The following is a 27,182-nucleotide window of genomic DNA, read 5'->3' on the forward strand; positions in this document are numbered from 1 at the left end:
TCCAGGGCTGTCAGTCCAGCCCCTTACACCCACACTATATTAATGCAAACTGCTTAGACTTTTTTACACCAAGTTTAAATTGGTTTTGAAAGCCTAATTTCTAAGGTCACCTGAACCCTAATAATTTCCCAAAGGAAAAGTGGGTTGTTGGTTTTAGGTTTTTTTGCATCAGTGACTTCAAAGCAACTTGTGGCTTGTTGGTTCAGTACGGAGGAATTCCATTCTATTTCATATAAGTTTTTACTGCCCTCATTACTGCAGTTTCTGAGTGCCTTTCAATCATGCATTAAGCAGCCTGACTAACGTGTCACATGTGGTTTGTTCTCTCTCTCATCCTCTCCCCAGGGGGAATGTTGTTTGTGCAGGGCAGTGTTTTGGTTTTGGCAGGGTTTTGTTTGGGGTTTATAAATGTACAGGCTGCCTTGTGTTCTGTGTGGAACAGCATTTGTTTTCACTTCTCTTCCCTGCTTGTATGTGAGCTGGGACTAACTGGGTGGGGGGGGATTTAATTTTCTTTCAGTCCCGCAGCCTGACCCAAACCAGCCCAAACCAGAGGGGCGCCAGATGACACCTGTGAAGGGAGAGCCGCTGGGAGTCGTTTGTAATTGGCCTCCTGCCTTAGAAGCAGCACTGAAGCGCTGGGGGACCACACAGGCCAAATGCCCCTGTCTGACCGCACTGGATGTTACAGGAAAACCAGTCTATACCCTGACCTATGGTGAGTGGTATATTTCTGCTGCTGCATCGTTCTTACAGTGCTGGGGTGTGGTAGAGCACAAATTGACAGCTGGCAGCCAGATTGGAAAAGTGTTTGCCCAAATTCCTGGGGTGCGAGAGGTTTGTAGACAAAACATTATAAATCCAGCATGAGAGGGGAGATTCTGCAGACATCTTATTATAATGAGTTTTCCTGTCTCTGGTGGTCAGTCTCCTCCTTGTACTGACTTCACACTGATACAGCACTGTAAATGTGCAGGACACTTTACAGCACATAGCATATGACCAGATCCCTTCCCTCAAATAGATCAGGGGAGGGACATGTGAACACAGGTAGAGGGATTCTTGGAAGCAGTAGATTTGAAGGGAGGATATGGGAGGTGGCATGTGACCCTGTTTGAGACAAGGTTGGAGACCATTCCAAGTACAGGGGGAGCATGAAAGGCGGAGCCAAGCCAAGAGTTGGAGTTAACGCTGATGGGCGCTGTGAGGAGCACAGGAGGACATGGAGCAGATACTGATGAAGTTTTCATTGTCTCTAGAAATAGTTGTAGATTAAACATCCACCTTTGCTCTTTGTTGCCGCTTAATTAAGAATCTGATCTGAGTCTGTGTGAAAACAGGAGACAGTGTTGCCTTCATGTCACTCTTGGATTTACCCAGTTTCTCTTTGTGATGATTAGCATAGCCAGGCAATAGCAAAACAGCTACTTGTGTCCTTTTTAAAGGGAAGCCTTAAATTTAATTTTTCTGAATCAAACTTGCATAAGGATTAAGTCCTGGGTATATCTAAAGGATTCTTGCAGGTTGGATTTGCCTTTGCACCTTCTTATTGTTACATGAAGTACTGCAGGGGGCTGGGCTTTGGATTTCTGGGTCCGTTCCCATTTCTGTCACTCATAGTCACCGTGGGCAAATCACTCAGCTTCTTCGTGCCTCCACTTCTGCAAAATCGGGCTTAGGATCCTTTAGCTGTTACTACTACTTAGGCTGTGATTGGTTGATGTGGAGTTGGCAAACTTCTTCCCTTTGTGTTTTAGGTAAATTGTGGAGCAGAAGCCTTAAGCTGGCCTACACGCTGCTTAATAAACTGGGGACCAAAAATGAACCCGTGTTAAAGCCTGGAGACAGGGTAATGAGCTTGGGAATGTTTGGCTCTTCCTGTGAAATGGGAAGAGGGTGTTTTTGCATTGTCACTTGCCATGAACATTACAGTCTTGTCCTTTTTAATAAGGGCAAGTGCATGACTCTTATCCAAGGGGCCAGCTGTGTTTTAAAGAAATGTTTCCAGGCTGCATGGAAAGACCCCTGTCCAGCCCTCAGAAAGAGAACTCCTGGGCTGAGATTTTCAAAAGTGTCTGGAGGAGTCCCTAACTCCCCTTTGAAAATCTCTCCTACACGATCATCTCTCTCTAGGAGCAATGCCTGCAAAATGTCAGAGGTCTTACCACGCTGCTCTTGATATTAGCGAAAAGGTTCAGTTCACTCTTCTTCCCATTGTATGCATGTATATGTACAGAGATTAACTACAGCTGTATATGTATAGGAATATAAAAACACACACAGCCTTGTACATTGTGCAGAGCTCCCAAAGAGAAGACCTGTATGGGATGCTGTGCTAGAATCTGAACATGCATGACCTCCCTTTAAAAATGCCTGAAAAGCTATGAAGTTTATCTTTGTCCCTTTCCCACCTCTGAAACTAAAATGCCAAAATTCCTCACTGGACCCTGATTGGAGGGTTGATGATCATGTCAGCATCATGCTAAAGAGAATATTTTACGATGGGCAAGTTGGTATTATTGTTCATTTTAATAGACCCCACTTAAAAAAGAACCTGTAAAGAGAGTTTGTCCTAATAACCTACTCTGGAATATCGTTACTGCCCTTTTTGAATCCATACCCATGGGAGGATCACTAAAAAGTAAACTTCTCACATGCAAAGATACAATGCAGTAGGAATAGGCCTGTCAGAGGGGAAAGCTGTGAAATGAGCGAACTGTAATAATAAAAATCTTGGGTTGGTTTTGTAGGAATAACATGGCAAGGGAGTAAACGCTTTATTGAAAGAGGTTCTGCATTACACGTTTCTAACATCTACAAATTTGCTCTAAACCGAGAATTTGATTTTCGTAAATTCTTAATTGCTAACCATAGTTTAATATTTCATGTGTTAGGACAAAAGGGAGTTCAATGGATTTTTTGGCAACATTTTCACTTCATGGGCTGTAGATGGGATCAGCCATTGAGATGACTTTAATTCTTTTTTTTTAATTAAACAGCGTAATCACTGAGTATGTAACAAACCCAACTTTAATGTTGTGCCTCATATCTTCTCTAACCAAATACTTCTGTGAATTGTAGGTAGCCCTTGTTTATCCCAACAATGACCCAGTCATGTTCATGGTGGCGTTTTATGGCTGTCTGCTAGCGGAAGTGATCCCAGTGCCTATAGAGGTACCTCTTACCAGAAAGGTAACGTTGATGCATCTTAGAGGAGTGGATCGGCTGACGTGGGATGAAAACCAAGTCAGACCATCAGCCTCTGATTTGATAGCATTTCATAATGATCCACGGCTCCTTTTAGCAGTTCTTCTTCTGTACCAGCTCAGTGTGTAAGAATTATAGGCACGTGCCATTGCAGAGTCTAAAACTGTGAAAATTCTTTGGCTGCCTAGAAGAATTTTGCTCAACAGCTGAGAGAACAATGGACTTCCTTAGACACTGTGATGGACACATGTCTATAACCTGTCCTTGTTAATCTCCCTGCAGCTCCCTTCTGACTTCAATGGGAGTTGTGGATGCTTAGCACATCTGAAAAATAGACCTTTATTCCCAGTCACTTCTTGCTGTATAATCCCTGCTCCCAGAAGAGGTTTTTCCTAATGTTCCTACATTATTGCCATTCTAAAAGCTGAGAAACAATAGAATTTCATGAGACGAAACCATGGTAGCATAATAATGGCAACCATACAACAAGAGTGGTGGTAATGAAATGGTCGGTAATGCTGTGGGTTTCTAGAGCTTTGCTTTGCAGCCTCAACATGACAACTGCTATGGTAACCAAATGAAATTAAAGCTTCTACCAGTATTTGGCCAGTCAAGTCACTTGATCAGCTACTCATTCCAGTGCTTTTATCTTTGTGCAATAGGGTTAGTCAGTTACAGGGGGACAGAGAGGGTATGTTTATTATTTTGATGTATTTCCATTTTCATTTTTTGATGCTTGTTTGAAGATTTAGTGCTTTCCCTAGTGAAAATAAACCATGTGAGTGCAATGGCTATATGCTGACATCCATATGAATAGGCCCATCTCATCACTGAAATCATCTGCCTTTCACCTCTGGCCATTAATGCTTATGCCAGTGCAACATTGTCTGTTTTTTTCCTTGAGAACCAGAAACTTTTCCCAGTCTTCCCACTTGCATCCCTGGACCTCAGGATTAAGTGAAGGGAACAGACTTGCTCTCAGAACATGAAGTTATCTTCCATATTTTTACAATAGGTTCTCATTTTTCTGTGGACTTTTATTTGCTCACAGAAATACATCTGTCACAGCTGCTCAACCTGCCCTAGGGAACAAATTCTGTCAGCATGAGAGTCCCCATTACACCCAGCATGCCTTCATAATGCATATATTGTTTTCTAGAGCATGTTAACATATGACTGTATCCATATCCTCACTGCCAGACTGTGGTTGTCATTTGAGTTTCAAACCATTGCCAGACGTCCATGGGACAAATCAGATGAAACAGAACGTTGTTTTTTCCCAATGTGGTCCATAGTGTTACCGATCCAGTTACCAGAGCATTACCGTGCCTTGATTTTTGGTAAGGGTAAAGTTGGCTTCATACTCTCCCATCATCTGGAACTCACAGTGGCTATTTTCTTTTCCTTCAGGATGCTGGTGGTCAGCAGATTGGCTTCCTCTTGGGGAGCTGTGGCATCACTTTGGCTCTCACCACTGAGGTTTGTCTGAAGGGGCTGCCAAAAACCCAGAATGGAGAGATTGTGCAGTTTAAAGGTTAGTTCAGTCACACTTTTGTTTTGACCTGTTCGCCCCAGGGCTGAACTCTAAAACTAGCTGTTAGAAGTCAAAAGCCATGTGCTGTTTTGCTCTTCTCTGGGTTGAGTGAGCAAGGTTTGCAGTGGGGTCGTTGCCTTGTTTGGGACTATGAATTGTATGCACCACTGAGGCACAAACTTATGCATGTCTCTGACAGAGCCAGTGCATTGCAGTGTAGATTAGGATGAGGCCACTTTAGAAACCAACGTTCTGCTAGAACCAGTTCAGCAGTGTTTGGAGAGAGAAAAATCATGGTCTCTTTAATGCTACATCAGAGCTATATTTATAAACACTGCAGGGTCAATTTGTGAGTGGGCGAAAGAGCCCACCACCGCTTGCAAGCCCTAGATGTACTGGTTCATGGGAAGAGGGATGAGTTTGTCTAGCTAGTGATCTGCCTTGGGTTGATTTGTATGTTTGCAGTCATCTGATAATCCTAAACCAAGCATAGTTGCTCCCCTTGTCAAATGACATCAAATTATCAGCGCAAATTACACAGCGCGTCATTTTCTATCAAATGATCCTTGTGGTTCTGTCGGAAGTAAACCCAATCAAGTCCAAATCACGTTTGGTTTTAACGCTATGCATTTCCTTCAAATTAATTGCATTTTGCTTATTTAACTTTGCTGCTGGGAAAACAAGCCCTAAGTGATATGGGCAAATGATCACTTCTATATTTCAGATGAATATAGATTCTTTCAGCAGATACAGGTCTTAAGGTTGCCTTTGATTTCTGCTCTAGGTTGGCCCAGACTCAAATGGGTTGTGACAGACTCAAAGTATCTCTCCAAGTCACCAAAGGACTGGCAGCCCAACATCTCGACTGCAGGAACTGAGCCGGCATATATTGAGGTGGGTAGTGAATGATGGTCAGAAATGAGCTTCTCTGGATTGAATTTAATGCACAGAAGCCATCAAAATGGTAGCACTTTCAAGTGAGCTGTTCCAAACTTGCCAATTTCCTGCCAAAACAATACACTTTTCATCATGTACAACTTGCCATGATGCTTGTTTTTAGTCATATACCAGTTTGTGACTTTATTTGTTTGCTGTTCAAAATGCAGAGGAAGACACAATCTCTGCTCCAAAGACAAGTGAAACAATTCATATACAGTGTGTGGGATGACTAGAGAGTGGCTTAATCTGACACACTCCTGTGAGCAACCCTACAGTGCTATCAGCACATCTTAGCTAAGGCTTAGTGCTGGGAGACTTGGTACAGCCCACCCTGTAGCTTGGGGGGGCTCCCCCGTGATCACCTTTTCATTCGGTCTGTTTAATTCTGTTAGTACTTGGTAACATTCAGATTTCTGCCTTTGTTTCACATGGCAACACTTTGGATTGTTCACTTCTCAGAGGCCTGTCTTCCTCTGTGCATCCCAGTAATACTAACTGGGAACTACTGCATCCTAAATAATATCAGTGTTTGGGTGTCATCTATCCTACAGACTGCTTTTTGAGTTTGCCTTTTGTATCTTGGAGTCATCATGGATAGTTCTCTGAAAACATCCACGCAATGTGCAGCGGCAGTCAAAAAAGCTAACAGAATGTTGGGAATCATTAAGAAAGGGATCGATAGTAAGACAGAAAATATCATATTGCCCCTATATAAATCCATGATACGCCCACATCTTGAATACTGCGTGCAGATGTGGTCACCCCATCTCAAAAAGGGTGTATTGGAATTGGAAAAGGTTCAGAAAAGGGCAACAAAAATGATTCAGGATATGGAACGGCTGCTATATGAGGAGAGATTAATAAGAATGGGACTTTTCAGCTTGAAAAAGGGACGACTGGGGTGGATATGACAGAGGTCTATAAAATCATGACTGGTGTGGAGAAAGTAAATAAGGAAGTCTTTACTTCTTCTTATAACACAAAAACTAGGGGTCACCAAATGAAATTAATAGGCAGCATGTTTAAAACAAATAAAAGGAAGTATTTCTCCACACAACACACATTCAGCCTGTGGAACTCCTTGCCAGAGGATGTTGTGAAGGCCAAGACTATAACAGCGTTCAAAAAGAACTAGATAAATTCATGGAGGATAGGTCCATCAATGGCTATTAGCCAGGATGGGTAGGGATGGTGTCCCTAGCCTCTGTTTGCCAGAAGTTGGGGAATGGGTGACGGGATGGATCACTTGGTAAGTACCTGTTCTGTTCATTCCCTCTGAGGCACCTGGCATTGGCCACTGTCAGAAAACAGGATACCGAGCTAGTATGGCCGTTCTTATGTTCTTATTATGTTTGTTGCTTTCCAGTACAAGACTAGTAAGGAAGGCAGTGTGATGGGGGTGACAGTGTCTCGTATTGCCATGCTGTCTCATTGTCAGGCTCTGTCTCAGGCTTGCAACTACTCTGAAGGTGAGTAGTGTCACATGGTGGATATGTGCACAAAGGGGTGAAAGCTCGGCTCGCTGCAAGATCATTCTTTCCAGTGCTCAGTCAGATGGATTTTAAAAGTTTAAACTATCTCAGAAATTAAAAATCTTAGCTTAAATGTAGACAAAGGTCAACCCATAATTATCTCCACCTCAGCCCACGCCCTGCCCAACAGGTTTAACAGAAATGGACAAAAGGTTGGCTTTGCAGTGTGCATGGAGGTTTACAGATCCATGCCTTGGTGAACTGGGGGATGGGAGGAGCAAAATTGCACAAGCTCCAAACTTGAGGATCCTTTTTCAAAGAACATCATGCCACTAGCTCTCTTTCACTTGCATTGAAGGAGCTCCTGCTGGAATGCCTCTTCTCACCTCCATGCTGGCAATGCACACACACCGTGGCCTCTCAGATAACCAGGTCCCAAACTAGTTTGAGCTTTACAGGTTAAATCCAGTTATGGAGAACAGAAATTACCAGTCATGATCTCAGAGCTCCTTTAATGAGTTGTATGTCATCATTTCTGTTTGACATGCAACTGTATTCCTTTTGGGAGCCATTCCATTCATTTCCACTGCTCCTAAGGGTCAGTCTTCCAAGGCATTTGAATGATGGCTGTATAACCTCTTTCCACTCAACACCTCATGTATAAGGAGGCTAGGACACTCCAATATTACAGTGATGAATGTGGTATAAAAGCCTAGAGATGCCAGACGTTATATTCTTGCAGCTGTCTGTAAGGTGTTCCTTCCCTTAAATTCATATTTTGTTTTATGTAGGTCTTCTGTGTCTTATCATTCTTTTTACTGTGCTCTGTGTATGCACCTGTGTGTACCTGTTTTGTATTATCCATAACAAGGAGCTTGGAATCTATTTAATAATGCATAAGAGGACAAACGGACTAGACTAAACGCTTGCTGTTTGCATAATGCTGCCAGTATGTGCTGCCATGGAGAGGTGTTTGCATGGTGTCTAAGTACTGTATGAAACGCTTAAGAAATAATTGGCACTTTGAGTTTGCCAAGCTTAAGGGAAACAGTGATCTTTAAATGTTTGTAAAGAAAATGCCAAGGTGAAAAAACAAGAGTTGTGTCCTCCGCAGCTTCAAAGTTCCTGGCATCTGCCTGAAGGGAGCCACTTAGCCTGCTGGTTTGGGAGCCCAGCAGGAGCTGCCTCAGGGAGCTAACTTGACTTTGCATTGGGAAAGGGGCAAGTTCCAATATCAGTAATACAGCCGCATCTTCCCAGTTATCTGCCAAATTTCTTATATCACAACTTTCCTCTTCCAGGTGAAACCATAGTGAATGTTCTGGATTTCAAGAAGGACGCAGGGCTCTGGCATGGCATGTTAACGGTGAGCTGGTGCTTCAGGGAGAAAACTGGCAGGATGGTTGTTCTGGGTATTTTACCGCCCTTCCTGATTACAATGTGAAGTAGTGTTTGAGGAGGAGAGTTGGGCTCAGTCCACGCTCAGATCCAGCTTTACGCACTTCCTTTGGAGTCAGTGCAGATCTGCAGGCAGGAGCAATAATGTCTTCTGCCTAGTCATCATACTCTCTGTTCATTCAAATGAGGCTTTGAAATATTAATTGCAGGAAGTGCACAAGCTTTACCAGGCATTGGGGAGGGAAAAGGGGACTCCCATCTCTGATTTATATTGGATATATTTTGTTGGCCCTTTCCCACAAATCTCTTTGCTTTCCAGAATGTAATGAACAAGCTGCACACCCTCAGCGTGCCCTACTCTGTGATGAAAACCTGCCCACTCTCCTGGGTGCAGAGAGTTCATACCCACAAAGGTAACAATGGCATTCCTTAAGATTCTAGCATGTGGCTTTCCAGACGAACATTTGTGGGGCACTGCACTTCTATTTAAAGCTTGGGAGCCTGCCTGATTGCTAGTCAGAATCCTACCAAGTGGCCCAAAACCCTGGATTCTCTTCGATGTGTGCATAGGGCAGGCCACAGAGAGCTTGATGCGGAATCCACAGGTTTGTATGTTGCAAGATGGTGCTGGTAGGCCAGGGGAATGGCATCAACATGCAGGGGCCGCTAACCCCAAGCCCTAGCTGAAACACATGGAGGGCCACAGTCACTCTGCCTAGTATGTAGTAGCAGTTTTGACCTGGTAGTGTGGGTGCCCTACCTTCACCTCCCGTATCAGAGGAGAATTCCATCCCTGCAACCTCTGTTACTTAACCTTCAAATGGGCAAAAGGATTTGCGTCTGTGAGCTGAAGATACTTGCCCTAATGGGAGGATACTGGTGTTAGGCCCCTGCAGCTTCACTGAAAAAAGCATTCAGCAAATGGTTTTATTTGTACTAACTTCATTTGCTCCCTTCGTTTGCAGCGAAGGTGGCTTTAGTGAAGTGTCGAGACTTGCACTGGGCCATGATGGCTCATCGGGACCAAAGAGATGTCAGCCTGAGTTCTCTGCGGATGCTGATTGTAACTGACGGTGCTAATCCCTGTGAGTATTCCCTCACACGGCTGCCATGAGAGAGGTTCCTCTGATCATGTTTTCAGTCACTTCCATGCATGGGCGGCAGGTGAACCCCTCTTTTGGGGAGGCAAGCCCGCTGGCCCCACCCCTTCTGCCCAGGGCCCCACCCCCAAACACAGGAGCCTCGAAACCCCCCTCCCACCCTGTAAAAGTAGAAGCCCTGACCCAGGGGGGCCCCGAGACTGGAGGAACCCCACCCGTCCGCCCCAGCCACACTGGGCCGAGCCGCCAACCTCCCCAAGCACTGGGCTGGCGAGCCACCGGCTCCCCCACCTGCCAGAGTCGGGCCGAGCTGCCAGCCTCTCCCAGAGCCAGGCAGGGCTGAGCCACCAGCCTCTCCCAGCGCCGGGCAGGACTGAATCTGCCAGCCCCTAGCACCAGCTCCTCCTGCCTCTGAAGGCCCCGCCAAGCCACTGGACCCAACACCTGAGGAGGAGGGACATGGCAAGCAGCAGGGACAAGGGTGTATGGAGTGCAGGAGGCGGTGGGGGTCACGGGGAAGGGCTGGGGCCACCGTGGCCCAGGTATCCAGCAGCAGGTCGGCGGCAGCGCCAGGGAAGGCAAGGCCTTCTCTGGCCTATTTTACCCGCCACTCACGCTTCTGTGTACTGGCTTCTATCAGGAGTAAACTGAGGCAGCTGTCTGACAGTCCAATAAGGCAGGCCTCAGTGCCCCAAGCACAAGGGTAAAGGATTTCAGGTTCCACACCCAACCCAGAGTTCCCCTGCCAGTTCTAGGCTTGTACAGTCACTTTTTCCTATTTTTAAAATGCTTCTCTCCAAGACCCACGCAAACAAGGGAAACTGCCTGACGCTACAGGGCAAACAGTGCAATTCATGATGTCAAGAGCCCTCAAAATCTTACCAACTGTGTCTCTCAAATACACAAACTGGGAATGTATACAGGGAATCCTTTTCCCTAAACTTTCAGTTACAGTAACTATAGATGAAAGGTGTTCAGACAGAAGGGTGATTTGTGTTAAGTTGTTGGTGTCCCTTCAAGTGTGAATCTTCAAGGATGGTATTGCAAGAGGTGATAGGAACAGAGGACTTGGCCAGGCAGCAGGGACAGCTGGATGCTCTGGTATGTAATATAGAATATTCTGGCAGAAAAAGATTAAAAGGTTAGTGCAGTGATTTGTCTAGTGGGCAAGAGAACAGGAATAGGCACATTAGCTGGCAATGGGGTGTGAGTGGTTCTAAATTGCACACAGGGGATGTGGGTTTTTTAAATGGTGTTGAAAGAAATGAGCAACAGATCTTCATGGCATGCTGGTGATTATGGGGCTTAATGAATGTCTGTCCAGATGGCACTGACTGGAGGAGTGAGATTTGAATACAATTAGGGCTGTTTTGGATTTGTGCAGTGGAAGGAAATGGAGCCAGTGGACGTGCGTTAGTATGGGGGAGACGGGGAAGATGTTTATCATCCCTGAGTATCTCTATATGTACTAACTCTGGAACAGGCTGGGAGGAAGATTGTTTGGGCCTTAGCCAGCAAGGCGTTAGTTTGAAGTAATGAAGTATCTTTCTGATTTGGTCAGTTCTGTACCAAAACTGATCCCCTTACGGTAGGGTTAGGTGCATAAATGCATTAGCTTTCAAAAAAGCAAACCTGGAAGTTGTTTAAAAGAATGTAGATGGAAAGTTGCTGTCTTTTTTTTACCCATGTAGCAGTTGAGCCCCTTAAATCACAGCCTCCATTCTGAGGCTTTCCCGAATAGTAGTATTTGTTGTCTTGTACATAATCTTTTGTACAATACTTCCCCAAAAAAACTTTTTTAGGGATGTCCAGGATTACAGAAATACAGTACAACTTTATAATGAAATAGTGGCTGCTCTGAGAAAGACGTACTGGTGTCTTATTACTGTTATAGGTGACTGAAGTCTACTTAGGCCTTTTAAATATTCTACTTTAATGACTTAGAACCCCAAGTTCCATTGACTTACAGTGACTCACTTAGGCTCCTTAGTGCCTAAGTTACTTTTGAAAAATGTGCCCTTAGTTAGAAATGAGATTGCAATTCACAAGATCCCTAAATAAAAATGTACTACTTACTTCCAGGTAATTTCTAAGCATAATTTTTTTTTCAATTTCAAAAACTGTTTAAAATGTTGTCTTACCTTCTAGGGTCTGTTTCCTCATGCGATGCTTTCCTGAGCTTGTTTCAGAGCCATGGGCTGAAACCTGAGGCAATTTGTCCATGTGCCACATCTCCAGAAGCCATGACTGTAGCAATACGGAGGTACTGCGGTGCATTGCATCCTGCTAACCTATGTCCATATTAAAGGGACATGTTAAAAATATGTTTAAATAATTTCCTTTCCTATATTATAAGTAATTCCTGAGACTACTGAAACTGAGATAAATTTGAACTTTTTACTGTTTGTTTACTCTTTGCATTTTCAGCTGAGGGCAGGAAATAAGGAATAGTCTGTTTCCATTTGTTGACAGTTTTTAGTTTCACTTTCAGGCCCTTGCAGGGCTTGAGCTGGAGGAATGTTTGAGGGTTTTTTTTGTTTTTGTTTAACTATTCCCACTGGAATAAATTAAAAAAAAAAAAAAAAAGACAAGTCATGGAAATGTTTCTTTTGGTCCTAGCTTTTACTTTATTCAGCCTAAATATTTGGGTCATATAAGACCTGCCAGTGTCCCTTTAAATAATAGCAGTGTGTTTCCTTGTGTTGTGAATTGTGCTATATTAGGTGATCCCAGCTAATGTTTGTTCACATGCTCATAGTGAAGAAGTGGGGCTTCTTACATGCTCATAGTGATACACGAACTGTAGTGCTTGCTTGAATCAGGGCCTTGAAGAATTTTCTCTCAAAGCTATGAGTCTTTGCTCTTCTTTGTCTAGTAGTTAAAAGCCAGTAGCAGAGTAGCTCCTGGGAGAAGCAGGCATTTATTTTCTCACTTTTGCCAGCAGTTGCTGGTGTGGGGCTGCGCTTCTCTGCGATAGCGTTATACGTTGTTTTGGGGAAAGAAATCATTCTCATACTCTGTTCCTGTCCATTGCCCCTTCCTGCAGTAAACAAAGCAAGAATCAGCCAGCCTAGGAGGTGGCCCCTGCAATAAATTACCCTGAAGGCCAGATGGAAGAGCTGCTCCACAGGGCTTTTGGCTGGTTTTCCCAGTGCTTGTACTGGCCTAGGACTAAGCTTTTCCAACTCCCTTATCAGCATGGCTCTCTCAGCTGGTATCCCTTACTCTTCCCCAAATTAATTCAGTTGTGAAATGTGATTTCAGTATGTGTCGCAAAATGATACACAGAAGAACCCAGAAAAGCATCCTTATGTCACTGTGTGTATGTGTTCCCTGTCAGGGCTTAATGATGTCATGTGTTTACTGATGTTTCAGCATGTCGGTTTGTTTCCTTCAAGGCCTGGTGTCCCTGGGGCACCCTTGCCCGGAAGAGCCATCCTGTCCATGAATGGGCTAAGTTATGGTGTCATTCGCGTAAACACTGAAGACAAAAACTCTGCTCTCACGGTACAGGATGTTGGCCATGTGATGCCGGGAGGTGAGCGTGCGCAGGGCCTTGTATTTCCATAAACACCCTTTGGCAGATGGCATGGATGTAGCAGTTGGAGCTGGGGCTGAGAGTGAACCTCTGGGGCTGAGACTTTCAAACCACCTAATGGGTTCTGGACATGCAATGCTCATTTAAAACAAACGGCAACTGAGCATTGAGATCCCCAAGACAGCTCTGAAAATCTCAGCCTTGGTTTCTGTTGTTGCCTCTGCTGACTTGTGAGTTGCTGGGACAGCTGCTTAGTTTTTCCTCACTTCATCTTACCCATCTGTGAAATGGACAGAATACTTCGCTCCTTCGCAGGGGGTTGGAGGGTCTAGTGTTTGTAAAATATTGTAAGATGCTTGCATGGAAGTCCTATCCCTGTGGAAGTCCTGATCTTTAAAAGTAAGTTATTGCCCGGGGCTCAGGCAAATTCAGTAGCATATTCCTTTGTGTTATGCTCTATGGCAATGCAAACTTTGAAGCTGATCCACGTGGCACACAGGTTGGTAGTGAAGCCTTTAATTTAAGGAGCAGTACCCTGATGAAATGTCCATGCATGTTCAGCTCCAGGATTCACAACTTTTTCCTGCTTGCCACTACTTAATAAAAAGTTAACCATTCTTCACGCTTAAATGTGTCAGGTGGTTTTAAAAAAAAAAAGGCCCCTGAGCACTGCGTGCTAAGTTGTGTAACAGAGTGTGCTTTGCTCTAGGAATGATGTGCATTGTGAAACCTGATGGATCTCCTCAGCTCTGTAAAACAGATGAGATTGGTGAAATCTGTGTCAGCTCCAAAACAGGAGGGATGATGTATTATGGGCTGGCCGGGGTGACAAAGAACACGTTTGAGGTCTGTATCATATGGTAGATTTTTGCCTTCTCTTGTGTCGCTGGCTTTCTCCTACTGCCTTCAGTGTGGAATTGATTTTCCTGCGGAGGCTTTTGATTTCTATAACAACTAATAGTGTTAATATTTGGGCTGTATATATGGGGAAAACTTTCCCTAGAAGGCTTGTTACAATTAGAAATCACCTGCACTCCTTTTTTGCTAAGATTCCTGCCATGCAGCAACAATGACAACAGTAAGAGCTTCTGTTGCAGATAAATGTCCTAGCTTCCTGCAAAAATGGGAGCATCAGACATCCAGTGTTTGCTCTACTCCAGTTCATGGTATTAGATAGTTTGCAAATAGAGTCCTCATCTGCATGTCAGAGAGAAATCAGTGTTTTATCCGGGCTTCTGGCAGCATAGTGATTTTTCTATCCCAGTTAATGTCAGAGGTAGGATTCAGTAAGTGAAGTTCACTCCGGGGGACACCATGCTATAGCTGGTCATTTGAGACTTTCCAGAGGAAAACCCAGTAGCAGGAGAGGATTTATTTCTCAAAATTCATTTGCATCTAGTGTGACTCTTGCTGCAGCACACTGATGTGGGGGGGGGGTGTATATCCCAGGATGAGAGAATCAACTCCCTCAGTAGCCTGTCTTCTGTTTCAGGTTATTCCTGTCAACTCGGCTGGTTCTCCAGTGGGCGACCTGCCATTCGTCCGCTCAGGCTTGCTGGGGTTTGTTGGACCTGTACGTCATATAGCTTTTGTGCTTGGATTGATGGTTTTATCTTGATGTTAAAAATAATGGTTTGAAATGCCAAAAAGAAAAGCAGTTGGTGACCAAAGCAAACTGTTAACTTGCTGTGACTGTTGGGGCAGGTGCCTGAGATTGCTTGCCCCAGTAGTAACTTGTTTTTCCAATACATTACCCTAATACAACCTCATTGTAGGCATTGTGTGCCAAACCACTGAGCTTTACTGAGCCGGAGCAGGCAAAGTTTTTTCAAGTTTTTCACAATCCCATAGTTGTATCACTCAACTTCATGGCTCCGATTTTGGCCACGCCCACACTATTCAAGAGGGAATTTCAAAATATATTGTAAATACCTGTGACATGATTGTCTGTTTATAAAAAATATTTCAAAATGTAATATGTTGTCATCTTGCAAGATAGTAATCAGCCCATAGTTCTTCATAAGCTAAACCAGACAAAACTTAGTTTCCCAATTCTAGCACAAAAGTGCTATAATGTTTGGGCTCTATAATTGATTCACACTTGTGTAGTTTTAGAATAATGTAGATGATTTTATCCAAATTCTCTTTCATAGAAGCCAGTCTAAAAAGAAAGTGCTGTTAAATCTATTTATAACAAATGCGTTTGAGCTAACAGTGCACAAAAGCAATCACTAAAGATGCATGAACTAGCAAAGGCATCTGAGTATCTGTGTCCTTTACCTTTCAGGGTAGCTTGGTGTTTGTGGTTGGAAAAATGGATGGCTTGCTGACAGTTAGTGGGCGCAGACACAATGCTGATGACATCGTTGCAACCGGATTAGCAGTTGAATCAATAAAGACAGTCTACAGAGGAAGGTTAGTGGTAATGAAACCCAGCTCTTTTTTCAGGCTTTGTCTGTGTCTCTTAATAAAACATGACAGGGTGGTTATGTTCTGTGCTGCCTGTTTTTTCTTAACTGGGTTACTTTTTTGACCTCAGTCATAGAAAATGTTTCCTTGACTGTTCAGTCTCCATGGCAGTGGCAACATTGGATCAGGCCTGGGGTCTGTCTAATTCAGTATCCTTTCTCTGACAATGTTTCAGCACAAGCTACTTCAGAGGGAGGTGCAAGAAACCCTGTAGTGGGGAGTTCTGGGATAACAGCCGCTAGGGAATGTTTCCTCCAGATCCCCAATAGTTAGTGGTTGGCTCATGGCCTGCAACCAGTTGGTTTGTATCTCTTTCCCAGAGATCTTGGATTTTATTTAATATTTGGTGTGGATAGTTTTCAAAGGATGTCACATCCCAGTGACAGCCAGTGGGAGTTAGGCTGCTAGTTCACTTAAGTGCTTTGGAAAATTTTACCCTTCTCTATCCTGGCATGTTTAACATTTAGCAGAGGCTGGAATGGGAACATGATGGCTGGAGCCGGAGTGCTGGTGTGCATGTAGGAAGCTTCTCTGCGGAGTGGGAGTACTCACTTACCTGGCCAATATGATCTTTACCTTCCCTGTTTGCTGTGGTTTCAACTTCACCGTCTCCTTTCTCCCCTGCCCCTGGAGCTTTGAAGTTGTTCCCTAGCTAGTGCATAGTGTCAGTCTCTTTCCTTGGATCTCCAGGACTTCAGTGTTCCCAGGGAAGTGGGATGGTAATTCTTACCAATCCACATTCTTTCCCTCAGGATTGCTGTGTTTTCAGTCTCTGTATTTTACGATGAGAGGATCGTGGTGGTGGCAGAGCAGCGGCCAGATGCTTCTGAAGAGGACAGTTTTCAGTGGATGAGCCGAGTGCTGCAGGTAAGAGCCCAGCTACCTGGGTGAGAGATTTGGCCTTGTGTGTGCACACCTCCTCCCTTCCCCCACCCCCCTTCAGCACGTGGACAACTCAGATGACATTAGCGTGCCTCAGACGGATGCCACTTTCTGGTCATCATCATGATTCCTCTTGGCAGAAGATGGCAAGTTGGGTGTGTAATGTGCATTGGCTGTACTGACCGTGTGTCTTGGAGGTCCTGGAAAGGCAGCAGAGGCTCAAACTAATGCAATCCTTAATGAGGTAGATCAGCATTACCTTTGTTACACAGGCAAGGCACAGAAAAGTGAAACTGCCTTCTCAGTGCCCCAAAGCAGAACCTGGATTAGAACTCGGGGGTCTCTGGCTCCTAGCCCCATACATCATGCTGGTGCTCTAAGAACAATTCTTCTTTAAAGATGCACTTGTTATCAGCTGAGAAGCAATTGCAGCGGTAAGGTGTTGGGAACCATTTGATAACTGAAAATAGGTAAAACATCCAAAACAGTTGGCTCTTAAGAAAATGGTGTATGCAGGATGAGTGGCAAATCCTGGTTTTGGAGTTTTTGCTTGTGAGAGAGTAATTACAGGATGTTAGCTATATTCACTGATGGGAGAACATACACTGATCTGAGTAATATGTTAAAATGTGTGAATACTGGCGAGAGGCAGAGGCTGATAGTTAATTCCAGGGCTGAAGAGTCTGCAAAATAAACCCTAAACTCATTAGAAACAGATGAGTCACCAGCTTTCGACAGATTGAGATTTGAGTCATTCATGACCAAAAGTTGGTGCTGTGGTTGGGATGGATTGAAAAGGAGGAGACACTAACAGGCTCTTACTCATTTCCTAGTATTCCACAGTGCCCATGTTTATAGTCTGGCTGGGGTAGTGTGCTCTTCCTGCCTTGTTGGTTTTGGAACCAGGGAAGGCACCCAGAGATTAGCCTGTTGCCTGCTCCATTCTGCCACTCTCTCCATGGGCTATTTACACTACAGCTATAGTACTTGCCCTCCAGGTAATGTATTCAAGGTGTGTTGCTGAAGGCAGAGGGCAGCGACTCCCTCCAGGTAGCCAGGAATTTGTCTTTAAAGCTCTGAGGGGCAGCAAGAAGACTTCTTTCAAACATCCATTTTACAGGTACTTGGTAAATCAGGCAAGCAGCCAACACTGCTGCTCTGAACAGCTGTGTACTGCCTTTGCCTGGCATTTGCTTATGGCCCATAAGTGAGTGACGTTTTATGTTCTGATTTTGTTTTTTACAAACAAGATGATGTTTGTATGTATTGCAGTAGATGCTAGGATTCCCAGTCATGGCCCAGAACCCATTTGTGCCAAGCACTGTACAAATACAGAACAAAGTGATGGTCACTGCAGCTAATGAGCTTACAAATACAGGAAAAGCTCCTGGAATTTGTCAGGACACCCAGTAATACTAGCTTCTGCCCAGTTGAGCAACTTCTTCTTTTCTGTCTCTAGGCAATTGACAGCATTCACCAAGTGGGCGTATATTGTCTTGCTCTGGTACCAGCCAACACTTTGCCAAAAACTCCTCTCGGAGGGATCCATATCTCTCAAACCAAACAGCACTTTTTGGAGGGCTCGCTGCACCCGTGTAACATCCTCATGTGCCCGCACACATGTGTGACCAACTTGCCAAAACCCAGGCAGAAACAACCAGGTAACTCGGAGTGTTTCTCTCCTGGCGAATGCTGGCAAGTGCTTGAATGCAAGGGGTAAACTCAGAACCTTTTTGCCTCAGGCCTAGAAAATTAGGCTAATGGCTTCACTTGTGTTCCCCTTGCTAAGATGTGTGTTAGCTGCTGGGGTTTGCAGTGAGACTCTTGCACCAATGGCAGGCCTGGTAGGGTATCAGTTTGTCAGAAACTCATTTCAAACCCCATCCTAGGTAAGGCTCACTACCCTGATGAGCAGGAGGCCTCTGAAGTAGAGACTGGTAGCCCAGCAAGAAATCCCTTCTGCACTTCCAGGGTTCTCTTCAACCACCCTTGTGGCTGCCATGCTTCTCGAGGAGCCTGGTCTTGGGGGGCAGCCTTCCACTCTGCTCACTCATCCTCATTCCACTTGAGTGCACACCACATGCTTTACAGGAGGCTAAGGCTAGCATCACCTCCTTGTAGGTCAGGTTATATGCTGTAATTCTGGGCTGTTGGTGCAGCACTTAGCCTGTCTCACAGGGTCAACTAAAGCAAGGTAGCCCATGCCCTTTCATTTTAACCCCAATTATGCAGCCTTATTATCGTCTAAAATGCATGTGACTCACTAGGATGTTTCCAGTTTCTGCATTCCTCCTTCCCCCAGCAGTTTGACTCCATAATGAAGTCAGTTGGCATCTCCCCATGGGGGAAACCTGTGGGGTGGCGGTAGTTTTGTTATCTCCAATTCTCAGGCAGGAGAAAATGAGTCTGTCCCAGGGTGAAGTGACTTGCCCTAGGTCATGCATTGAGTCATTGCCAGAGCTGGGAGCTCTGACGTCTTTTCCCTGCTTTAACCATTAGCCTGCACTGCACCCGGCAGACTGTAAAATATATCCAGTGTTTCTGAATGTTTCCATCCTTTGACAAGGCTGTGTGGCTATTCTTTGCCAACAGGTGTTGGCCCTGCCTCTGTGATGGTGGGGAACCTGGTTGCTGGGAAGCGCATTGCTCAGGCTGCTGGGAGGGACCTTGGACAAATAGAAGACAACGATTTGGTTAGAAAGGTAAATCCCTACAGCCAGATGGTTATTGTGGCCAGCATGTGGGAAAGCATTTCACGCCCCAGTTGAATAAAACATGGAGGAGTGATGTGAAATTGTCCTCTTCGGCACACTTGTGCTGACACTCACTACTGCCTCTCGTTGCAGCACCAGTTCCTGACGGAGGTGTTACAATGGAGAGCTCAAGCAACCCCTGATCACATGCTCTTCCTTCTGCTAAACGCCAAGGTACGGATTAGCATGTTTTGTTTTGTTCTTTTGTTGGGCTCAGTTTATCGTGCCTCTGGTTTGGCAGAGGCTATGATCCACACTTTGGTGTCCTACATTCAGTCTTGGGACCTCTACAGCCGTAACTGGAGCTTGCCACAGTCTAAGGCTGGGTTGGGTCTCAGGTGAGGGGGTGCATCTTGGCCATCAGGATGGAAGTGTCGTCATGGCCACTGTAACTACAGAGGTAACATGACATTGATGTGGAAAGTTTTCATTAACTTCACAGCATCATCTCTTCGTGTTGTTTAGCATCATAAATGTGCCATCATTAAATGACCAGAGTCAAGGTGCTGCTCCGCCTATGTTTTAAAGAACTTTTTTCAGAGGATCATTCAGGAGCCATGCCAAATTCTTGATCTCTTCTTCTCCCCGCTTCCTCCTCCCTGCATATATGCTACCGAAATCTCTCCCTTTTCTGCCCCTGTGGAAGGGGCAGGGATTTGAGTCTGCTGCCTGAAGTGGGACTAGAAGCTCTACAATCAGAAGGATGTTTCTATAAACTTTCCTGGCTCATGCTCCTTCACATAATTCCCAGTGCACGTTCGCGCACACACTGTGTGTGTGAGAGAGAGAGAGAGTGTTGAGGTCTCCAAGGTGAAGTGTATAAAACCTTAACATGCAACCTAAGGCTTTGGGTTAATTTTAAAGTTTAACTCTTCAAAACTGGAAGCCTTTTTCACCTGAAGATGTTAGAAGATACTGCTCATTCGTTAACAATTGCTGCACTTTGCTTTAAAACCGCCTGGAGACTGCAGGTCCCATCAGCCCTTGCACCACCTTAGAAGTTCAGTTTGTGTGTGTGTTGTCAGGGAGCTGCATAGCACAGTAGGTGCAGGAGAACCCTGCTGAATCAAGTCCCTGATAAGTGACATTTCCTAGGAGTAGGATCAGTTCAATGCATTTCGGTGACATTAAACACTGGATAAATGGCCCATCAGGCACCCACAGTCTATCCATGGTAGCTAATGGGTATGGATTGACTCTGACTGTATAAACTTCCGTCTGTGCTGCCCTTTGTGCAGCTGACTTGTGCTGTCCCAGCTCTTATTCAGTACATTTCTCTCTCCTTTCAAGGGAACTCCTGTGTGCACAGCCACATGCCTCCAGTTGCACAAGAGAGCAGAGAGAATTGCATCAGTTCTGTATGACAAGGGACATCTGAATGCAGGAGACAATGTGGTGCTACTCTATCCTCCTGGTAAGGTCATGTTGGTGCGGGCCAGAATCCGTACTGGGAAAATGCACAACAACCCATTAATCCAACTTTCAAAACTTGTAAGACTCCCAGTGCGGATGCTGCTTTCATTGTTGAATGGTGATACCCGGAGTCGACCATGTAACTGGTCTGGTTTTAACAGCAAGTAGTTATGTTTCATAGGGACTGGGGTGCATTAGGGGTCTCAGCATCAGGCTTGGCATCCCTAGGCTGTATTGAATCCTGGAAAGGCTGACTCAGTTTGACTTAATTCCGACAGATGCACTGAGTTCTGTGTATATTACTGTGTCTTGGCCTTTCAGATGAAATCTTAGAAGCTCAAGTCTTGTGCCTGTGGACATCAAAGATCCCACTGATACTCTCCAAGTTTTATTTGAAAATTCTTTTGTGGCCACATTGGATCTAATGGAGAACGGGGGTTGTCCATACTTCAAGGGACTTCTGGGTCCTGTCTGTTCTGTGTGGACATATTGAGGCCTTGCTCCTGTGAGAATGTTCTGCATGCCATTTGGTGGCTACTCTCCACCACAGAGGTGGCTGTCTTTCAGTCACCCCTAGCAGCACCCATGGAGTGGTGCCTTCATGGCTCTCAATATATGACCCTGCCGACCCAATGTGGGACCTCCTCAGTTCCTTCTTACCGCCAGTGACAGTCATTGGAACTGCGGTGACTTGTTTAGCAAGCTCTCCTTGTTTTCCTTAGCTTTCGGTTTAGTTTAGTTCACAGTTATTCCTAGCCTCTGTGACAGGGTCAGGCCAGATGGCGATAGGAGAGTAATAGAAGGCAGATATATAAGCCCCAGGCTAAGTAGGTCCCTTTTCCCTGGGTAAGGTAACAGGGAAGGTTCCAGAACAATCAGGAACATTCTAGAGACAATTAAGACAGGCTGATTAGAACACCTGCAGCCATTCAAGAAGCTGCTAGAATCAATTAAGGCAGGCTAATCAGGGCACCTGGGTTTTAAAAAGGAGCTCACTTCAGTTTGTGGTGTGTATGTGAGGAGTTGGGAGCAAGAGGCACTAGGAGCTGAGAGTGAGAACACGGACTATTGGAGGACTGAGGTGTACAAGCATGATCAGACACCAGGAGGAAGGTCCTATGGTGAGGATAAAGAAAGTGTTGGGAGGAGGCCATGGGGAAGTAGCCACAGTGAGTTGTAGCTGTCACACAGCTGTTCCAGGAGGCACTCTAGACAGCTGCATTCCACAGGGCCCTGGGCTGGAACCCGGAGTAGGGGGCGGGCCCGGATTCCCCCCAAATCCTCCCAACTCCTGGTCAGACACAGGAGGAGTCGACCTGGACTGTGAATTCAGAAAAACGGTCAAGCTGAGTGCTGCCGGGAAGCTCCAAGGCGAGCAAATCCACCAATAAGCGCAAAACCCACCAAGGTAGAGCAGGAACTTTGTCACACCTCATTAAGTTTAGTTTTAGTGTTTTCGGTTACAGGAGATAGCTGTTGGAACTGGGCGGTCTTCCCCTTCACCCCGACCGCATTCCCCGTTGGGACTCAAGGTATACCTAAATCCCAAGGGTTCAAACCCTTCAAGTCCTTCAATAAGCCCATGCCAACGGGCGATCCCCACAACGCTTACTTAAAGTGTCTGGGGGAAGCACACCAAGCGGACAAGTGCAGCCTTTGTAAAGGGTTTCATCCCAGAACAAAAAAAGAGCAAGACTTTTGCCTCAAGCAGTTCCGTATGGAGACGGCACTTAGACTGAAACCTACATCAGCGCAGCAAGACTGAGCACCGAGCTCATCGGCGCGCAGCGCCCCGGCGGCAGTGGTAGAAGGCACTGGAAGCAGGGGAGGAGTGGATCTTTGACTCAGAGATCCACCCCTTTGGAGCTGGCCAATGGGGTGCGTCCCACAGAAGAGCACCCAGGGCTGAAGACTTTGGAACGGGGACTGCCGAGTCCAGTGCCATTGGACTCCCCGAGCCAGGTCACTGAGGAGGTGGAATTGCTGTCCACCCTAGGCACCTTTGAGGCCGTGAGGGACCTCATTGCCATGATGGCACAGCAGTCCCCGGTCCTTCGAGCCAAGCCTCTGGTACCGCAAGATGTGTCACTGGCTCGAGGAAAACTGGTGAAGCTCCGTCCCTCAGCACTGCCAGTGAAGTCGCAGCGCTGCTCCTGATGGCGATGCTGATCCTCACACCGATCCCCGTCGCGCAGCAGGTCCCACTCTCAGCACCGGTCAGCATCACTGCACAGATTCCGATTGCGGCACCACTCCAAATCGTGACACCGCTCCCCAACCTTGCGGCGCTGCTCCCCAGTCCAGCTCTGTTCGGCACCGTCCTGGCCATTGCGGTCCCGGTCCCTGTCTTTGGACTCGAGAGACGGGGTCTATGTACTCAGAGTGGGGCCGACACTGGTCAGGCCTTGGAAGGCCTGACATGGGGGCAGGGCCATGGCCGGGGCAGTGGCTGAAACCAGCACAGTGGCCATTTTGAACCCCGTGGGCATACCACAAGGCCCAGGGCGCCCAATCCAAAGGTTCCTGTCCAGCAACTTCTGAACCGCAGGTCCCGGGGGCATCAGCCAGTCGCCCCACCCCTAGGGGTGCCGAGTACATACTGGTCGCACTACCTCCCCTGGAACTAACCCCAGCTCCTGAGCCTGATCCAGGTGTGGTTTGCCCTGACAAAGAGACAGAACAGGAGGCCACTGGAGACCAAGAGGGTCAGGAGGACCCTGTTCCCCCGTTAGCCTCCTCGTCATCCTCCCCGGACGAGGCGGTTGCAGGCACTTCAGTCTCTGGACCGCTCCCCATAGACAGCCGTGCCCCCCACGCAGGGTGGCGCAAAATATGGGCTTGCGGGCCAAGGAGGTGGTGGAGTCGGAGGACCCGGTGGTCGACTTCCTGGCCCCAGAAGGCCCATCGGGGGTGGCTCTACCCCTCATCAAGACCATACAGGCCAATGCTAAGACCATTTGGCAGACCCTCTCCACACCCTTCGTGGTAAGAGGGATGGAGGCCGGGAAGTATTTCATCCCATCTAAGGGGTACGAATACCACTTCACACACCCGCAGCCTTGCTCGTTGGTGGTGGCTGCAGTAAATGAAAAGGAGCGGCAGGGACAACAAGCCCAGCAGCTGAGTGCAAGGACCCCAAGCATCTAGCTTTATTTGGGTGCAAAGTGTATTCCATGGGGGGGTTGCAACTCAGGATTGCCAACCAGCAGGCAATTCTGAGTAGATACTGCTTCAGCTCCTGGAACTCGATGCTTAAGTTTAAGGAGCTGGTGCCAACAGAGTCCAGGGAGGAGTTTGGAGCGATAGTGGAGGAGGGAAAGGCGGTGGCACGGACCTTTTTACAGGCCTCAAAACTGGACGCTGCGGACTCGGCGGCGCACATCTTGTTCTCCAGCATCGCCATGAGGTGTAGCTCATGGCTGCAGACCTTGGGACTCCTGCCTGAGGTTCAACAGACCATGCAGGACCTGCCTTTTGATGGGGCAGATCTGTTTATGGAGCAGACTGACTCTCGGCTGCATGGCCTAAAGGACTCCACGGCTACCATGAAGTCCTTCGGTATGCACACCCCAGCAACCCAATGCAAACATTTCAAGTCTCAGCAGCAGCGCTCCTATCCTCCTCGGCCAAGGCAGGACTTTTATAGAAGGAGCAGGAATGGCAGACGAAAACCTTTGAGCCCCCTGTCTGGGCAGGGCCAGGGCCCGATTAAACCATCGTCAGTTTTCCAAGCAGACCTTTTGAAGCTGTGCCTGAGGACAGCGCACCAGCCTCACTTCTGGATCCTTCCCCGTCTTTCTTGAATTGTCTGTCCCACTTCTGCGATGCTTGGTCCCAGATAACTTCAGATTGCTGGGTTCTCTGTACAGTAGAAGTGGGATATTCTCTCCAATTCTGCTCCTATCCTCCCTCCCTTCCCCGTCCCTCTTCATGGACCGTTTCACGAGCAACTCCTTATCCAGGAGGTGCAGGCGCCCCTCGCCATGGGGGAGTGGAGGAGGTTCCTTGGGCAAGGGGGTCTATTCCTGATACTTTCTAATCCCCAAAGCCAAGGGGAGGGGTCTCAGACCCATTCTAGATCTTCAAGGACTCAACAAGTTCGTGATAAAGTTGAAATTCTGCATGGTCTCCCTGGGCACAATTATTCCCTCTCTGGATCCGGGAGACTGGTACGCTGCCCTCGACATGAAAGACTTGTACTTCCATGTAGCTATTCGGCCTGCACACAGGCGAGTCCTACGCTTCATGTTCGACCACAAACATTATCAATTCACGGTCCTTCCATTTGGCCTCTCAATAGCCCCCCAAGTGTTCATCAAGTGCATGTTGGTCATGGCTGCTTTCCTCCATTGGAGGCAGGTGCAGGTATACCCCTACCTCAATGACTGGCTGCTCAGGGGCCGCACCAGGGGGCAGGTGGAGTCTGAAGCCCAGTTGGTCAGATCCACATTCGAGAGACTGGGTCTCCTTCTCAACTTGAACAAGTCAACCTTAGTACCAACCCAAAGAACAGAATTAATCGGGGCAGTTTTAGATTCTGTTCAGGCAAGACCACTTTGGCCAGCGTCCCAATTCCAAGCCATGATGGATGTCCTTCAAGGCCTCCGGCAATACCCGACCACCACAGTAAGGGGATGCCTGAGTCTCCTCGGCCACATGGCAGCCTGCACTTATGTGACCTAGCACGCCAGACTGAAGCTCAGGCCTCTACAGGTGAGGCTCGCTTCGGCCTATCGCCCGGGACGCAACAGCCTGAATTCAGTCATCACGGTGCCAGGGCAGGTGCTTGAGTCCCTTCAGTGGTGGCTTGACCCTTGAACAGTGTGTGAAGGAGTCCCCTTCAGCAGCCCTCAGCCTTCCTTGTCACTGGTAATAGACGTGTCAACTCTGGGAGGGGTTGCACATTTGGGAGACCTCCAAATGCAGGGCTTGTGGTCGCAGGATGAGCTCTCTCTCCATATCAATATCAAGGAGCTGAGGGCAGTGCGACTAGCATGCCAGACCCTTCAGGCCCAACTACGAGGTCAGTATGTAGCAGTTCTGACGGACAACACCATGGCCGTGTTTTACATCAACAAGCAGGGTGGAGACCGGTCCTCTCCCCTATGTTGGGAAGCCCTCCAGCTATGGGAATTCTTCATAGCCCACTCCATTCACCTGGAAGCATCCTATCTACCAGGAGTTCAGAACACACTGGTGGACCGTCTCTGCAGGTCCTTCTGCAATCACAAGTGGTCCATCTTCCAAGGTGGGGGTTTTCCCAGTTCAAGCTGTTCACCACCCAGAGCAACAGAAGGTGCCCAATGTTCTGCTCCTTCCAGAGACACAGCCCAGACTCAATCATGGACGCACTCCTGCTACCCTGGGGAGGCCGCCTGCTCTACTCCTTTCCCCGGTCCCTCTCGTGCACAAGGTCCTACTTAAGGTTTGCAGGGATGGGGCAGAGATAATTCTGGTGGCACCAATGTGGCCTCGACAACATTGGTACACCACGCTCCTGGAACTGTCAGTGGATGCCCCGATCACGTTGCCTCTCCTCCCTGACCTGATCACTCACCTTCATCACCTCCACCTGCAGTCCCTCCACCTCATGAACTCTATGAACCCCATGGAGTTTCCGTGCTCAGTACAGGTAAGGGAGGTCCTCCTTGGCAGCAGGAAGCCCTCCACTAGAGCCACGTATCTGGCGAAGTGGAAAAGATGTACTTGTTGGTGTGATCAGTGTCATATACCCCCTCTCCAGGCATCTCTGCCTCTCATCTTAGAGATTTCAGAGTAGCAGCCATGTTAGTACCTTCTTACTAGTACTTCTTAGAGTACCTTCTGCACCTGAAACAGCAAGGCCTGGCAGCGTCCTCCATAAAGGTACACGTCGTTACTATCTCAGCCTTCCACCCGGGAGCGTCTGGATGCTCCAACTTCACCAACCCTATGGTTGGTCGGTTCCTCAAGGGTCTGGAACAGCTCCATCCCCAGATCAGACAGCCTGTCCCCACGTGGGACCTTAACCTGGTCCTCTCCAGACTGATGGGGGCCCCCATTTGAACCGCTGGCAACTTGCTCCCTTCTCTATCTGTCGTGGAAGGTAGGCTTTCTGGTTGCTATTACATCAGCTAGGAGGGTGTCTGAGTTAAAGGCTCTTACCTCTAACGCAACCTATACAGTTTTCCACAGGGATAAGGTGCAACTCGGACCTCACCCGGCCTTTCTTCCTAAGGGTGTGTCACTTCCACACTAGTCAGGACGTTTTCTTGCCTGTTTTTTATCCTGAGCTTCATGCCAGTAGCCGAGAGCAGAGGCTGCGCTCTCTCGATGTTAGCCAGCACTAGCCTTTTACGTTGAGCGCACTAAGCCATTCAGAAAGTTGAACCAGTTGTTTGTAGTGGGGGCAGACCAGATGAAAGGACTGCCAGTCTCATCTCAAAGGATACCTTCCTGGATCATGTCATGTATCCATATGTGCTACAGGCTGGCCAA

The 27,182-nt window shown here is 47.0% G+C and overlaps 1 protein-coding gene across 3 annotated transcripts in view; it reads left to right on the forward strand.

Moving 5' to 3' along the window:
- Positions 1-27,182, forward strand: part of DIP2B (disco interacting protein 2 homolog B) — a 128,136-nt gene that overhangs the window by 86,345 nt on the left and 14,609 nt on the right. For 2 of the 3 annotated variants that reach the window (XM_077838812.1, XM_077838815.1), the window contains 19 exons: positions 521-718; positions 1,758-1,849; positions 3,082-3,192; positions 4,618-4,741; positions 5,526-5,635; positions 7,047-7,149; positions 8,454-8,518; positions 8,870-8,963; positions 9,516-9,635; positions 11,799-11,913; positions 13,049-13,188; positions 13,898-14,034; positions 14,681-14,761; positions 15,476-15,603; positions 16,410-16,524; positions 17,999-18,200; positions 19,132-19,241; positions 19,386-19,466; positions 20,583-20,706. In XM_077838812.1, the coding sequence (XP_077694938.1) occupies positions 521-718; positions 1,758-1,849; positions 3,082-3,192; positions 4,618-4,741; positions 5,526-5,635; positions 7,047-7,149; positions 8,454-8,518; positions 8,870-8,963; positions 9,516-9,635; positions 11,799-11,913; positions 13,049-13,188; positions 13,898-14,034; positions 14,681-14,761; positions 15,476-15,603; positions 16,410-16,524; positions 17,999-18,200; positions 19,132-19,241; positions 19,386-19,466; positions 20,583-20,706 (2,250 nt within the window). The remainder of the gene's footprint in view (positions 1-520; positions 719-1,757; positions 1,850-3,081; positions 3,193-4,617; positions 4,742-5,525; positions 5,636-7,046; positions 7,150-8,453; positions 8,519-8,869; positions 8,964-9,515; positions 9,636-11,798; positions 11,914-13,048; positions 13,189-13,897; positions 14,035-14,680; positions 14,762-15,475; positions 15,604-16,409; positions 16,525-17,998; positions 18,201-19,131; positions 19,242-19,385; positions 19,467-20,582; positions 20,707-27,182) is intronic. The other variant, XM_077838813.1, reaches the window with a different exon arrangement.

This window comes from Eretmochelys imbricata, chromosome 20 (assembly GCF_965152235.1).
Source record: "Eretmochelys imbricata isolate rEreImb1 chromosome 20, rEreImb1.hap1, whole genome shotgun sequence".
Lineage (NCBI taxonomy): Eukaryota > Metazoa > Chordata > Testudines > Cheloniidae > Eretmochelys > Eretmochelys imbricata.